The sequence below is a fragment of the Sinocyclocheilus rhinocerous genome, unplaced genomic scaffold (genome assembly GCF_001515625.1).
Source record: "Sinocyclocheilus rhinocerous isolate Xijiao unplaced genomic scaffold, SAMN03320098_v1.1 scaffold594, whole genome shotgun sequence".
Lineage (NCBI taxonomy): Eukaryota > Metazoa > Chordata > Actinopteri > Cypriniformes > Cyprinidae > Sinocyclocheilus > Sinocyclocheilus rhinocerous.
The window spans coordinates 1503-19357 of NW_015645059.1; the positions used below are offsets into that span (position 1 = coordinate 1503).

The 17855-nt window shown below is 35.4% G+C and overlaps 1 protein-coding gene across 1 annotated transcript; it reads left to right on the forward strand.

The window, feature by feature from the left end:
• Positions 1 to 5181: 5181 nt before the first annotated feature.
• Positions 5182 to 17855, forward strand: LOC107705209 (wiskott-Aldrich syndrome protein family member 3-like). The gene is made up of 8 exons (XM_016508402.1): positions 5182 to 5387; positions 8702 to 8836; positions 9171 to 9324; positions 11152 to 11269; positions 13049 to 13230; positions 13306 to 13560; positions 14890 to 15200; positions 17199 to 17855. The coding sequence occupies exons 1-8, from the start codon at positions 5255 to 5257 to the stop codon at positions 17354 to 17356; spliced, it is 1446 nt and encodes a 481-aa protein (XP_016363888.1). The 5' UTR covers positions 5182 to 5254; the 3' UTR covers positions 17357 to 17855.

A 17855-nucleotide genomic window follows, 5' to 3' on the forward strand; every position in this document is an offset into this window, starting at 1 on the left:
CCGTGTCACTAGTTAAAATTACTTATTTCTCTGGATTTAAACATTCTTCGAAACATTTGGGATAATGTAAGTACACAAGTCAGCAAAATATATAACACTGTTCTAGTGGTTTTTGGATATTTTAATAAAAAATCTTACATATTGTGCCTTTAAACTACTTTTTGTGTGACTAAAAGTGTTGTGTCAGGTTTGGCGTGAATGATGGAACGTAGTAAAAAAAGACTTGCCTTGCGTTCAAATATGCATACTTCACTAGTAATGTAGTATGTCTGGATTTCATTCACACTATATAGAACATACTTTTTTAATGGGTCACAAATACTTACCTACTCTGACAGTGTGAGATTTCCAACTGAAATTTCGATTCCATTGACAAAATCTGGCGTGACATCTTGAAATGGCGTCTAGACGTGTGGGGAAATAAAACAAGATATCATGGCCACTTATTAATTCATTACCTTGTTTTGGTTAAATCGTTGAGTATACATTGTATTATTTCACCACTATTTTCTTCTGCATGTCATGTGTGAAGCCCCGTACTGATTGTGCTTAAATGAGATTTATGTTTTATTCTTTGTCGTGAGTTGTTTGGACTCCAAGGTACTTTTATCATGCCCTTTTGTCATTTTTAATGATTAAACGTTTTCTCTGTATTGGAAAAGAGCATCCTGAACATTTTTAGGTAAACGTCATACGCCACATCTGAATCACTTATGCACTTATGATCCTTTGTCTGCTACTTTTAGAATAATTACATTAGATATGAGGTATTTATGTCGTAATTCTCTCCAACAAGCTGAGTTTTGTCTTCTGGGGAGGAACTACAGGAGGAACTCTCCCCAGGTCAGGTTCGGACATCCTGTTAAACACAAAGATCCTGGTTTGGGATGCCACTTCCTTCCTCTGTCCGTCTGGTTGACCACAGTAGTTATATTAGCGGACATCCTCTCTGTCCAGTTTCAAAGGCACTACACTAATATATGTGAGGGAATCACTAATGTGTAGATGTGTTTCCTAAATGTTGGTTTATTTATTTTTGCAGTGAAATAACAGTATGTGCTTGTGTATTTCACATGTATTGTTGATATATGGCAGTTTGGGTTGGGATGTATATGAGACTCTGAAAGGCTCTGCTCATTCCCCCAGAGCTCTTGAATTGAGCTTGTTTTTCTTCTGTCCATCCCGAGCGGCAACCTCCCGCTCTCTCTCTTGAAGCCAACAAGGAAGTGACTTAAACTGTAATTCATCAGCTGGCCGCTAGAGGCTGGCTGCAATAGGGAGTCAATCCCATAGACTCCCCATGTTAAAATGGCTAACTTTACAGCAGAAAAAAACATGTTTACAGCCTGGTTCAAAAAATGATTTTGGTCTATATAGCTAATTTTGCCCTTCATGACAACTGTGAGGGGGGTGAATTTTTTTATAACTCATCCGTTTAAATTATATTAAGCCTTAAAGTTCTGCATAATTAAGGGCGTGGCCACTTGAGTGACAGGTGGATTGCCGCTGCTGTCACCACCGTCGAGCTAGGTGGGCGTGGTTTCAGCAGCCAGCTCCCGCCTCTTTGCCCATTTTCGATTATCCGGGAGTGACGCACGGTGACGCGCTGCCAAGATGGCGACGGCTGGCTCCGCCTACTTTAGGCTTCAAAACGCTCGTCGGAAGTCTACGGGTTACGTCACGGACACTACGTCCATGTTTTTATACAGTCTATGTTTACAATACAACCTGAGTACATGCCGCTGAGGTGAGGGGCGGGATGGTTAGACGCGCACTAGAGGCGATTTAGCCACTCACAACACACTGGGCTAGCTAACCAATCAGAGCCCATCGCCTATTTCTGAGGGCGGGGCTTCATAAAAACAGGAAAAGATCAGCCCGTTTCTCAGAGAAGGGACAGAGCGGTGTGGAATAAAGGTAAATTATGTGAAAAATAATGAGTTTTTTAAAAAGCGAAGCATTAACACACGTTAGACTGCACCCCATAAACACAGTCAAGCCTAGAAAAAACCCAGTGAACCACCCCTTTAATGTTAATCAAAGAACAAAAGAAAATAAGAAAAAAGCCAGTGAACCACCCCTTTAAATAAAATTTATTTTTTTTACTTAATTTCACAGAATTCACCAAATATAAACCAGTTTTATGGAATCCGTTCATTCTCAATGTTGCATTTACTTTTGTTAAATGTTTAACACATTTAACACATTTTATCTTTTATAAATACATTTTACAGAATTCTGTCATTCACAATGTTGCATTTACGTTTATTAAATGTTTTGGCCAAGTAATAATGTTTTTAGTTGCCTTTCAGCTGCAACTTATACATATATATATATATATATATATATATATATATATATAAACATATTCATAATTATATTAAAATATACAAATATTAACATGTAATATATATAAACATACATATTCATAAACATAAAATTACATTTTATGTTATTCTGTCTTTCATAATGTTGCATGTGCTTTTATTGAATGTTTTAGCAAATTTTATTATGCTTTTAGCTGCCTTTCAGCTCCATTTAACACATTTTACCACATATAAACCACATTTGATGAAATTCTGCAGATATTCCTACAAAAACATCGTAGAAAAGGTTAAAAAGTCAGCGGATTCTGTCTGAGCCTGGTTTCAGGGAGTAGTCACAAGTTGCATTCATAGTTATGTTTAGATTGTACAAGCAGGATATGAGAGGAAATAAGCGGTTACATAACAGTTATTTAAATGTTGTGATTGTGTGCAAATGAAATTGCTTTACACCCCTACTGCATCATTGTTCTGGCTGTTTGGGACGACAGGAAGTTAGAGATGTGACACCGAGAGTAACAGGAAGTGGAGTGCTGGGTGTGGAGCTGGAAAACAGGAAGCAGGGAAAGAGGCAGATAAGATGACCTCTGAGATGCTGTCCCACCATCCCTTTGTTCTTGTCCCTAATCTTTGACTTTCAACCCCCCTTAGCCAATCACACAGCAGATGGCCTCTCAGCTGGCCAATCACTGTGGGGGCTATTCTTTCACAGATGGGAGCATTCTGTCATGGCGTCCAGTTGAACCAGATGACATGGCTTAGTTAGGCTACTTATATGAGGGATGAGAAACTTTGCACATGGAAATGCACAACATTTATTTTGTGTGTCATACGTAGACATAAAGTAGCAAGCTGTCTTAAAACATATGAATAAAATATAATATGGAATTATAATATGCAGTAATATTATACCATATTGGTTTGACTGTTTTGCATGGCAAGCAATATTTTACAACAGTCACACTGTATAGACTGTATTTAACATAAATAACTACACAGAAGACTGTTTAAATTAGTGCTGTCAAACGATTAATCGCATCCAAAATGAAGGTTTTTGTTTACATAATATATGTATGTGTGCTGTGTATATTTATTATTTATATATAAATACACACACATGCATGTATATATTTCAGAAAAATATGTTAAGTTTATATATTAAATATATTTATTTATAATATAAATTATATGAATATAAATAGACATGTAAATACATGTAAATATTTTCAAAATATATACTGTATGTGTGTATTTATATATACATAATAAATATACACAGAACACACACATATATTATGCAAACAAAAACGTATTTTGGATGCAATTAATCGCGATTTATCATTTGATAGACCTATTTTTGTTTTAGGTTCTGTTTTTGCAATTCTGTAGCGGTTATTGATTTAATATAATTTTTACATATTTTTAATGATGTAAAGATGTCTCAGACAATATGGGAAAAAATATTAATAAATAATGAATAAATAATGTAATATATGGGGAAACAAAGAAGCTCATATATTCAGCATCATTACTCCAGTCTTCAGTGTCACATGATCCTGCAGAAATCATTCTAATATGCTAATGTGTTGCTCAAGAAAAAATGTTGAAAACAGTTTTTGCTTAATATGTTTGTGAAAACCTACATTTTTTTTCAGGATTCTGGAACAGGATTGATGTATGATGAATAGAAAGTTCAAATGAACAGAATTTATTTGAAATAGAAATCTCTTGTAGCATTATAGATGTTATTATTGTCACTTTTTATAAATTGAATGCATCCTTGCAAAAAAAAAAAAAAAAACTAAACTAAAAAATCTTTCTGACCCAAATAAATACATTTTTATAAAATCTTAGAGACCCCAAACGTTTGAACTGCAGTGTATATAATTCTGAAATTATCATGTTTTGTCTCTAAAGTATTCAGTATGAAATTGAAAATAATGTTCAAAAAACTGCGAAAGCAAATAATTATTAACATTTAAACAGTAGTACACGTAGTACAGTTTCACAAAATAAAACAGAGCAAATAAAATGTAATGATATTAATAAAAACAGTATTCTTCCACCAAACAATGTAGTTCCTCAGAATCAGTTGTGGTTGCAACAAAGTGGTTGCCAAGCAACAGACAAACGTAAACAAAGGTGTATGTTTGTAGAGTAATTTACAACAGCTTTGAACGTGGCTCAGCCAATCAGAATCAAGGACCGGAACTATCCGTTTTATAATATAGATTTTGTTAATAAAAAATAAAATGTAAGAAGAAAGGAATAATATTGATATGTTTCCTAATTTGCCACACGTCAGGCAAACCAAGTGATGTACCTTGAATTCAGTAGACTAATGACTAGAAGTGAGAATGTCATCTGTTTCCTTAAGCAAATGATCAGTTTGCATCTCTTGTTGTCCTTTGATCTACAGCTGGGCAGCTCGGAAGATGAACAGGATTACTTTGACGGTATCTTCTTTTCTTAAAGGGGTCATATGATGCGATTTCATTTTTTCCTTTCTCTTAATCCTTCCATCCAAGGCTGCTTGTGAAGGGAGTTACAGTCTGCGTTTCTGTTTGTGTTGGAATGGATTGAGCTTCATTTGTGTTGAATGTTAGGTGTGTGCTTTCAGAGTCAGAGGTCAGTGTGGGTTTTGACCAGTGTAAGAGGGTTAACCAAAATCCGAGTAACTCAGATCCCTTTTCTTGATCTCCAACTGTCCCAGTTTCATTCGAATGTTCACTCTCTCTCAATGCGTGGGTGTCTGTTATATAATATGAGCTTCATCCAAATACAGCTGAAAACTGAGTAAACATGATAGATGGACCTTGCCTTCATGCCTCAGCAGTAGTCTGTGCACGTGTGTGTGTGTTTTTAAATACAGTGTTTGTGTTTTGTCTGGGCAGGTAGAGTGCGCTGCGGCTGTATAAGGGACAGCAGTCATGCCGCTGGTGAAGAGAAACATTGAGCCCAGGCACCTGTGCCGCGGGGTGCTACCGGAGGGCATCGGCAGCGAGCTGGAGTGTGTGATGAACAACACACTCTCTGCCATCATACGCCAACTCAGCAGTCTCAGTAAGTTACAGAGTCACTTTCTTTCTTTAACACACACGTGTTTACCTGGCTAATTTGGGACTTAGTTTTAGCTTCTGTTATTGTTGATCGAAGCTAATTAGCATTAGTAAGGACTAATCCTAATCCAAAATTAAATTAGTGCATTACAAAATTAATTTGTGCATTACAGTGACTTTTTTTTAGTGATAATAGTATAGGAATAAACAATTCTTCTGCTAAAGAATTTGTTCATAAACTTAATTTTTGCTGTTTGCAGTAGTAGGCAACTTGCTGTACTATTATGAAGGGCGTGCCTTTATAAGCATTTTTACAATGCCTTCCAGCATGGCTCGTTCTGTCAAAACATTTTATAATACATCTAGCATTCTGGTGTCTGTAAGATCTTTAAAAGTTTTTGAAGGAAGCGCTCACCTAGGCTGCATTTATTTGATCAAAAATATAGTAATAACAATAACAATGTGACATTATTACAATTTGAGTTACAATTAGTTTTCTATTTCAATATATTTTCAAATGTAGTTTATTTCTGTGATGCAAATCTGAATTTTAAGCATCATTACGCTAGCCTTCAGTGTCACATGATCCTTCAGAAATCATTCTAATATGCTGATTTGCTGCTTAAGAAACAATTCTTGTTATTATCAATGTTGAAAATAGTTTTTCTGCTTTTTTTTCAAGATTCTTTGATTATTAGTCTGTAATGTAAAAGTCTTTACTGTCACTTTTGATTAATTTTAGCATTCATGCTGAATAAAAACATATAAAAATAAATTAATAATAATAAAAAAAATCCTACTGGCCCTAAATATACCTTAGAAGAGCATAAATATGTTATTTAATGTCTTTGTGAACTATTTTTCTCCCAAAGGGGAGTTTTGTTGTTTGTTTGTTTTTTAAGCTAACATTTGGGGACATTTCTCAGTTCTTTTGTCCCAAACATTGTGCTAGATCACTTAGTGGTCAACTCTTTTAGCTGCATTAAAGGGATAGTTCACCCAAAAATGAAAATTCTGATATTAATTACTCACGTCGTTCCAAACCTGTAAGACCTTCGTTCATCTTCAGAACACAAATTAAGATATTTTTGATGAAATCCTCAAATTTCAGACCCTGCATAGACAGCAGTGCAACTGACACGTTCAAGGCCCAGAAAGGTAGTAAGTACATCATTAAAATAGTCCATGTGACATCAGCGGCTCAACCGTAATGTTATGAAGCTACGAGAATAGCTACTTTTTGTGCACAAAGAATGGTGACCCAGAAGAGAAGAATTGTTGAATAAAGTCGTTAATTTTGTTTTCTTTGCATACAAAAAGTATTCTCGTAGCTTCGTAAAATTACGGTTGAAGCACTGATGTCACATGCACTATTTTAACGATGTCCTTACTACCTTTCTGGGCCTGGGAATGTTTTAGTTTCATTGCCGTCTATGCAGAGTCATATCTTAATAACTAAAATATCTATAGAAAATGTAAAAATCTTGTTGCTTTTACTATACTTCATTTCTTACTCATTTTAGACATTTGGTTTGTTTTCCCAGTCTGTGTGCACTATAATTTAGTGGTCCAGTAGTAGTAGTATCTTCAGCTCACGATGCTAGAGAGAATCTCCTTAATAATAATTCCTCTTGACTCATGGGACCCTACGTCTGTATTACATAAGACCATTATCTTGAAAACATGTCCTCTGAATGGGCAAGTCTCTCGCTGTGTATCCAGCTACTGATTTGTCCATCCATCTGTCCTCTGTTGTTTTTTTCCTTCCACCTGTTCTATAACTCCCCAGCTGACCCCTGAAATCCCCTCAAGTGTCTTTACTGTGCCTCTGTTAGTGGTGTTTAGTGGATGCCTGTAGAAGGAGAGGGCCTTCAGTAGCAGCTGTGTGGATTAAATATAAATGACAAGCCCATTGGACTTGAAGGGAGAGCTGTAGACGATGTGTGCGTGTGACAAAAATAGCGTGTGCATGTCTGGAAACATGCTTTTCATGTGTTGGTGGGTGTAGTACTGGAAACGAGTGTAAGTGCGTGATGTGTGGTGTATATATGTGTGTGTGTGTGTGTGTGTGTGTGTGCGCACTGGGTCATAGGCCAGGAATTTGTAAGGAACAGACACTCTTCCTTTAAGAGTGTTCTTTGTGTTTTTCTTTTTAAACGTCTCTCCACCACACTCTGAGAAAATCTGTAAAAAATATGGCCTAAAGTATCATATTAATATAAAGGAGTTTTGTGTCTTGATTTTTTCACAGGTGTTTTACCCCGTATTTTGAATTAGATATTGCGTTATGTTGTGTTTTTGGGTTGAAGGAAACTTAACTTAACGGAAAAGGACATTATCCTTTTTTCCATCTATTTTTTTCTCAAACAGGCCCAGAATGTAAAAGTAGCTTATTTATATTTCCTGTCCTCAATGTCCTGTCTTTTCTGTATTTTATGTATGTGAAGCCTCAGATTTTAAACACAGAAAAAACTATATTTTAATAATGTAATGTGTAGTGTTAATGAATAATTTAATAATTTACATATATGTAATAATATAATATAGTAATATAATAAATAATACTAATAATAAATAATTCACATAAATATTAATAAAATGAAATTTATAACAGGCACTTTATGTAACTTTATTATATTAAATAATAGTTACGTTCAAATTATTGTTAGTAAATTATTATTCGTTAATTATTATAATTAATTATAATTAGTATTTTATATATATGTGTGTGTGTGTGTATGTATGTATGTGTATATATATATATATATATATATATTATGTATGTATATATATATATATATATATAATATTGTAATTATATTATAATTCGCTATAATTAGTTATCGGGTCATACTAAAATTAGTTAAAATTAGGGTCATATTAAAAAAGTCTTTTTACCACGAGTCATTAATTTTTGCTTTCATATACTGTGTGTTTTTTTGTTTGACACCTAGACTTTCAGTCTTAAAAAATAAGCAAAAACATTATAAACATGTGAACTGTTACATTTTAAAACCAAAATAAATTAAAGAGAGTTAAATAAATGTAAATATTTGTGTGGAAATAATTCAAGTACATGTTTACACAGATTACAGCTGTGCCACTGCTGTCATATGATGTCCACCACAACACACAATTTTGCTCCTAATAAGGTTTTATTTAAAGTTTGTGTACTTGTTTGCCAAGGTGATAATAGTGTCAATAAAGATTTTGAGCTGAAATATATATGAAATATATTCATATTATATAATATATATTCCCTCTTTTACGTCCTCATCTCTTTTCCTCACTTCACCGTATTCTCCTCTTATTTGAAAGGTAAACATGCTGAAGACATATTCGGAGAGCTCTTCAATGAGGCAAACATGTTCTATTTGCGGGCGAACTCTCTGCAGGATCGGATTGACCGACTTGCCGTCAAGGTCACGCAGCTGGACTCAACGGTTGAGGAGGGTGAGTCTGTTTCTGGGAAACAAGGGCTCAGGGTTATTCCTCAATACACAGTGACCATCGGCATCTCAATTAATCTCAGAAACACATCTCTGAGGTTACATAGCTCCAGTGCGAGATCAATACCACTGTATCCCTCCAAACCCAAAATCTACCAAAAATAAATAATGCACAAATTTCATGCACCCCACATCTTTTTTACGTTCCTCTATTTACCCACACCAAAGCGTGCACTCGCATCTCTTTTTTCAATTAAAAGATCAATACTGGAGTTGACTTTACACACTCTGGAGGGCAGGTGTAATCAATCTCTCTCTTTCTCCTTCACGCTGTGCAGTTTCTCTTCAGGACATAAACATGAGGAAGGCTTTTAAAAGCTCTACCATACAGGACCAGCAGGTGGTGTCCAAGAACAGCGTTCCGAACCCGGTGATGGATATGTACAATTTGAGTGATAAACCACCTCCTCTTAATATTCTCTCACCCTACAGGTATGTGTACACACGTTTGGGTCAGATTTTGGGGACCGAATGTGAAAATCACTTCTATTGTGGAAATATGTTTATTAAGTTGTTCTAATAAATATGTGACCCTGGACCACAAAACCAGTCATAAGGGTCAATTTCTCGAAAATGGAAATTTATACATAATCTGTAAGCTGAATAAATAAGCTTTCCATTGATGTATGACAATATTTGGCCGAGATACAACTATTTGAAGATCTGGAATCTGAGGGTGCAAAATAATCAAAATACTGAGAAAATCACCTTTAAAGTTGTCCAAATTAAGTTCTTAGCAATGCATATTACTAATCAAAAATTAGGTTTTGATATATTTACAGTAGGAAATTTACAAAATATCTTCATGGAACATGATCTTTACTTAATAGCCTAATGATTTTTGGCATAAAAGAAAAATCGATAATTTTGACCCATACAATGTTTTTTTGGCTATTGCTACAAATATACCCCAGTGACTTAAGACTGGTTTTGTGGTCCAGGGTCACATATTACTAAATAATTGAACATACATTCATTTACATTCAAACTCTGCTCAAATTTTTTTTTGTAGATAACATCAGCCTTTGGTGTTCAGTCAGTATTTTAAAAAATGTATAAACAAGTTTTTAACTATATTGAATTTGTTTCATTTGTAGTTTATTATTTTTATAGGCCAATTTACATCTTGCCGACACGTGCAGACAAACGGCAACAACAGACACATTCATCGGGTTTTGTCAGGTTTTGTGACCCCTAATCTGCCATTGGTCAACGATAGTTTTCACCAAACTAAACATGTTTATTCACCATTTGTCGTGTCAAGAACTGTCTGAGAAGTGAAGTACTGTAATCTAATTTTTCATTTCATTTCATTTGACTTTGTTAATGTTTTTTTTTTTAATGATTATAATAAATAATAATAATAATAATAACAACGACAACATTATAATACAGTTTATTATTCATTCAATCTTTATGAATTATAATTATCTAAAAGTTTTGCATTCGGTATTTTCATATTAAATTGTTATTGGTCTTTTTCATCTGTGTAATCATATATAACCAGCTGTGTTTATTCCAAGCGAAGCAGCAAGTAATACAGGATTTCATTTCATCCCTAAAACCAAAGCTAAAACTCACATATTATTCTTTTACTGCCTCAACAGATTAGACTGGTCAGAAAATACCATACCAGAAATAAATTACGTATTAATGCTTTCCCAAAATATTAATAGGTATTAGAAGTACGTATAAAAATTTGACCCATTTACATGAACATAGATGAATGTACGGAAGTATTTTCTTCTGAAGTCTCTTTAAGGAATATAGAGCAGTGATGAATACTTAAAGCTGGCAGATGTAGTTCATGTGAGCGCTAGTTCTCAAGGTAGAGAATATGGGCCACTCATGAATACTTAAATAGATCTAATGCAGAATGTGTGGAGCAAATATTTCAAGGGACAGTGGCTGCGCTCTGACTCAGCTTTTTTCTGTCTGGTCGGCTGAATGCGGTTTACAAAGTTGTTGGCGATTTTGCATAAATTATTAATGGCCAATTAATAGCACTTTTGGAAAATCAGCCAGTCAGAAAAGATGCACCAAGATGCTTTTAAAATCCTTTTCTCATCTGAAAAGGTCCATAAAAGCAATCCAGCAACCAGCTCTCTGAATAGGAACGGTTACATAAATGCATCTGGAACCAAATTTACCACACTCTTTGTTTTATTGAGAGATTCATTGAGAAAAATTATTTACAATAGCTTTGAATAACAAAAATCAATCACGAATATTATTATTTATTTATTTTTGTTGTCCTAGAGATGATGATAAAGAAGGGCTGAAGTTCTACACTGACCCCTCCTACTTTTTTGACCTGTGGAAGGAGAAGATGCTACAGGACACAGAAGACAAGAGGAAAGAGAAGAGACGACAGAAGGTTGAAAACCTTTTCTTTCTTTCTTTCTTTCTCTCTTTTTCCCCACCTACACTAACGCTCAAAAGTTTGGGGTCAGTATTTTTTTTTTAAAGGGGTCATCGGATGCCCATTTTCCACAAGTTGATATGATTCTTTAGGGTCTTAATGAAAAGTCTATAACATACTTTGGCTAAAATTTCTAAATGGTAGTGTAAAACAACACCCTTTTTACCCTGTCAAAATCAGCTCTGTTTACAGCGAGCTGTTTCTATGCTGATGCTAATGAGCTCTGCTGACCCCGTCCCTCTCTTCCGTGGGGTGACGAGCAGTTTTCTGAGAGACTGTTAACTTTAGCCGCATTCGTTGTGGAACTTGCTAACTAGCACATTATTAGGAAAGACAATTTGCAAAAGATTCATAAAAAAACCTTATACTCACTTCTTCTGGAGGTGAAGCTGGATCACGAATGATTCGCACAACATAGACGCATTTAGGTAGATTGGTGGTCACATTCCCTTTAAAATCAAAATTAAGCCACTGCGTCTTTAGTGGCTCAGATGTCGGGAGTAAATGATGACTGCTGTGTTCATTATTACATCCAACAACTGTACACCTCAAACTCTTAAGGTGACATTCTGCTCCGGCATTGAAACAATGGCGGACTGTTGACAGCTCACTCAGGGCGGGTCTGTGATAAAACGTCAGTGTCAATCAACAATCGCGGGAGGGGCCTGTGCAGAACTACGTCACTCTGCCAAGAATCTGAGAACAACTTGATCTGAGACACTGCTTATGATTTATTGGGATTTTTAAAAAAACACTGGCTGGATTTTTATCATTAGACACATTTCAGTTCAAACAGCATGTAAAAGTGAATTTTGCATCCGATGACCCCTTTAAAGAAATGAATACTTTTATTTAGCATAGGATGCATTTAAATGATTTAAAAGTGACACTAAAGACATTTATTATGTTACAAAAAAAAATTGTGACTTTTGAACTTCTATTCATCGAAGAAAACTTGATCTGAGACACTGCTTATGATTTATTGGGATTTTAAAAAAAAACACTGGCTGGATTTTTATCATTAGACACATTTCTGTTCAAACAGCATGTAAAAGTGAATTTTGCATCCGATGACCCCTTTAAAGAAATGAATACTTTTATTTAGCATAGGATGCATTTAAATGATTTAAAAGTGACACTAAAGACATTTATTATGTTACAAAAAAAAATTGTGACTTTTGAACTTCTATTCATCGAAGAATCAAAGAAAGCATTAAGCAGCAGTACAACTGTTTTCAGCAGTAACATTAATAAGAAATATTTCTTGAGCACCAAATAAGCATATAAGAATGATTTCTGTAGGATCATGTCACACTAATGGCTGCTGAAAATGCAGCTTTGTCTTCACAGGAATAAAATACATTTTTAAATGTATTTAAATAGGAAACAGCTCATTTTAATTGTAATAGTATTTCACAACATTACTGTTTTTACAGGAATTTTTTTGATCAAACAAATGCAGCCTTGATGAGCATAATATTAAAAAATCTTACCAACCCCAAACTTACTGGTACTGAATGGTGAAATCAAACTGTATACTGTATGGTGTATCTTTTGTCAAACCTCGCACTCCACATAAATGTATATTAAATATCAAATATGTTCTGAATAGCTGTGAATGTGTCCCATTATGCAGCATTTTGCTGTACCTAGTTATATATATTATAATAGTCATTCATGAGGTGATATGTGATAGTTAAACATCTCTCTGTCACTTGATACTTTTTGCGACAGGAGCAGAGGCGATGTGTGGATGGCACACTGCAGAGAGAGGTGAAGAAGGTGCGTAAAGCGAGAAACCGCAGGCAGGAATGGAGCATGATGGCCTTCGATAAGGAACTGAGACCTGACCATCGACATTCCCACACTGTGCACAGAGGAGGCTCCACGGAGGGCCCCATGTCCCCAGAGCACAGGTAGCACAGCCTACATGCACTTAAATACACACATATAAACTCAGTTTCATCTAATCAACTTCATAATTCATGCAGGTCTCACGGTGATCATGCAGATCATGGTTATCTCTCCATGGCCAATCATGCTGGCCATGCACACACTTACTCGGGGCCTCCGCCCAGTATGGCGGCCCTGTCAGCTCATAGCCACATGAGCATGGAGCAGGATTACCGGGGAGGGTCTATGGCTTACCGTTCTGGCACACTGGGTCGTCCGCACCAGGCTCCGCCCCCTCCACCAGCATCAAACACCGTTAATGGCTCTGTGACCCTCCCACCTGTCGACTACAGGTTTGTCATTTTTATTTAGATTAATCGATTAGTTGTAAACCAACTTGGTTGTTTCGAAAACATGCTCAAGCAAGTTCTGTAATGTCTATCAGATTTTTTTAGCGATTTACAAACATGATTGTTGGATCACACTTGGTTGACTTGTCATGAGATATGTCATAAAATTCAGTTTCTCTATACCAGGGGGGTTTAAACTACAGGGGTGGTAGGGGGTCCATGGAAAATTTGAGAGAAAATTTCTTATAAGGTGTATTTTTAGGGTTGTGAAAATGAATGTGTGAACATATGAAGATATTTATTTATTTATTTATTTATCAAATTTGGTAATATTACTGTTACACTATATTAATTTCTAATGACTTTTCAGAAATGATGAGATATAATTTTTCAAAATTAATCAGAATTATTTTAAATATTATAATACAATATTTTATAAAATATTGCATGTAGTTTAGAAAAATACTTTTTCAAAATATCAAAATATACATTTATATAATTATATAAATTATATAAATATAATAATATATAATCTAATAAAGGTATGTTGTCAAATGTAAAGTAATATTTTCAGTAATATTTTATCAAATAAAATATTCAATATAAATATTTCAATATAAAAGCCAATTATTTTCTTTTGTTAATATGTTGTCTCTATAATAAAACAATATTATAAAAAATGAAAACAATTTTAGAAATTATATTATATAATTATATGATAAAAGATGCAATTTATGGTTTTTATAATTTTTTTTTTTTAATTCATTTGCGTTTTAGTTAAAGTTGTACTCGTTTGTTGTGTTTTTGACCATTTTGAGTAGCTTTTGTTATATGCCTATATAGTTATTAATTTTGATTTAATTTTTAGTTATTTTTGTACATGAAGTTAAACTAAATGAGAAATGTTGGCAACTAGCTTTAAAAGTTTTAACATTTATTTTATTTCAGTTGACGTTAACAAAACGTGTTAATGAAATGGTTTTCATTTCAGTTTTAGTTTTAGTTAACTATAGTAGTCAACATTTGAAGTGGATCAAAAAGTTCATCAAAGTTGTCCTAAGACAAGAACACATTTTGGTTTTAATCTACTTCAAATGTTGACTAGTGTGGAATAACCCTGCCTTGGTATCAGAAAGTTTGAAAACCCCCTGCTCTATATTACACATGCAAATAGTACACATGCAAATTCTGCCACCTAATGGTCAATATGTTTGTGACATGCAGTCATGATTTTACTCTGCTGGTTTACCTTTTACTTTTGAATTTATATAGCACCAGTTTATGTTGAATGACATGAAAAAGCATGATTTCATTTCCTTCCTCTCTTGACAGTGTTGATTACATGAATTCTGGGCCACTGCCTCCACCACCAGCTGTTATCCCATCAGCACAAACTGCTTTTGCTATGCCGCCCATGGGACTGGTCCTGCCTCCAGGCCATCTAGGACCAATGGGAGCAGTCGCTGGCTATGCCCCATCCGTTCCACCTACCTTTGGACCAATGGCTGCCCCTCCTCCACCAGTAGCCCCACCCCCTCCCCCCAGTGCAGCCCAATCCATCACTCCCAAACGGCCCTCTGTGCCTAATGAGGCCCAGCCCACAAACGATGCCCGTAGCGACCTGCTCGCAGCTATAAGAATGGGTACGTAATGTGTTTAGGTTATGAACATAAGCATTTCACTTATTAAACATAAACATCTTGTTCTTGATCATGGGTAGATGATCTTTATAATATAATATATATATATATATATATGTGTGTGTGTGTGTATACAGTGCCCTCCGTAAGTATTGGAACAGTAAAGACAAAATTGCTCTGTTTGCTGTGGAGTCGAGACATTTGCAAATATGACTAAAAGATGAATATGAGACAAAACTACAGAATGTCACATTTTATTATTAGCTCTGTCAACACACGTTTTACCAACTAAAAAGGACAGCACTTTTAGAGTTCATCCCACTATTTGATGTGAGCATAAGTATTGGGACAGTTGAACTTAAGGCAGATGTAAAGGATTAAAAGCTATTATTTTGTTGCAGATCCCTTGCGTGCAATCACAGCAGTGAGTCTGTGACTCATAGACATCACCAGACTCTTGGTCTTATTCTTTGAAATGCTTTTCCCAGCCTTTGCAGGCTGCCAACTCCAACTGTTGCTTGTTTTGGGGAGTTTCTGCCTTTAGTCTCCTCTTCAGCTGGTGAAATTCATGTTCAATCGGATTTAAATCTAGAGATTGATTTGGGAAATCTAAGACTACATTTCTTTGCCCTGACAAACTTTTGGTTTTTGGGTCATTGTCCTGATGCAATGTGAAGCGCTTTCTGATGAGTCTGGTGACATTTTCTTGAATATTGGTAGCCAAGATGGTTTTGTACCCTTCCAAATTCATTCTACTACTGTCAACATACATTAAGTTATCATTAAAATTGAGAGGGTCTGTTCCAGAGACAGCCATGCATGCCCATGCCATGACACCACCTCCACCATGCTTTACAGATGAGGTTGTATGCTTGGGATCATTTGCAGTTCACTTTTTCTCCACACTTTTGCTTTCCCATCACTTAAATAAAGGTTAATCATTGTCTCATCTGTCCATAAAACTCTGGTCCAAAACTCTACTGGCTTTTGCAAACTCTAATCTTGCCTTTCCATTTTTGGTGCTGGTTAGAGGTTTGCATTTTGCTGTGTAGCCTCTGTAATTCTGTGTCAAAGTCTCCTGTGGACAGTAGATTGTCAGAGCATCACCCCAGCTTTCTGGAGGTTGTTGGTGATTTTACAGACACATATTTTAGGGTTCATTTTCACAGCTTTTATGATTTGTCTGTCATCAACTGATCAGGTCAATATTGGCTGCTGATGTCTCCGGTGGTCTCCAAACTCTTGATTTCTCCATGCCCTTTGTTTTTGCTGTAGCTCTGACTTCCTCTTTTCTTTTAGCAGCCAAATTGCTTGCTTTTCTCTCAGAGTCAGCTCCCTTGTCTTCATCCTGGTTTGTGTGTGTTATCATCGATTGCAAGACTCAGAATGAAGCAATGGATATAACTGATACGACACATTCCCTGCTTTTAATATCTGAAGAATTAATGCTACACACATATACATTATGTAAACACAAACACTTTTATTTTGGATGCGATTAATCGATTTGATAGCACTACATTTTATATATTTATATATATATATATATATTCCTTGCTGACAGAATTTCTTTTAAAAAAAATGAAACGAACTCTGAACTTTTAACAACTTTTGAAGTGTTTTCTATAAATTGCAGCAGTGCATAATGCATCAAATCGTGAAAAAGATTAACAATCAATGCATGAATCAAATTTCTGACAATTTCTGTTTTCCACGCATCCTTTTCTTATTATATCCCAGCATGTGGGCAGAAACAAATCATATAGAACAGTGAAATAGCTCCCTGTAACATTAACTTCTCCTCCTACACTCAACTACAGTATCTCACAGGAGACAGATCATGTGAGCTCCACTGACTTCACTCATTTGCATTAAGTTAAACTTCCATAAACTTTGTTGAATTGCCGGAGACGCCCACATTGCATCACATCCCCACTATTGTTCATCTCTCATTAAAAATGAATGAGTTGTTAAAGGTGTTTATGTTTGTTTGTACTGCAGGCATCCAGCTGAAAAAAGTTCAAGAGCAGCAGGAACAGCAGGCGAAACGCGAGCCGGTGGGCAATGACGTCGCAACTATCTTGTCTCGCCGCATCGCTGTGGAATATAGTGACTCTGAAGATGAATCTGAGCTTGAGGACAATGACTGGTCTGACTAAAACAATACTAATGCACAAAATTCACAGACACTTACTCTCTAATTCACCTGCGAACGTTAACATTGCATTTCCCATACACACAATGATCTTGTACAATATGTATTTTAATAAAGGCATGATAGACCGTTTGTATTATGAAATACTAAAATAGTCAATCTTTTCCCTGAACTACCACGTATGATGCTTTTTCCATTTTTCTAATGCTTTTTAATGCAACACTTGTTAATAAATGATATGGACATACTGTATTTAGTGAATAGCAAGTCGAACTACAGATAAATTAAGCATGTTGAGGTCAGATGTTTCTGCATGAAAGTTTCTATGTATGTTGAGAAACACTGCGGTCAGTAATTATATTTGTATGAACTGACTCAAGGAATTTGATTAAACTACCTGAAATGTGTTCGCTCAGTGATGTCTGGTTTCTGCGTGCGTGTGGCAGTAGCGACAATAAAAATCAGACGAATTACATTAAACCGCTCTCCGAGTGTCTTCGTCA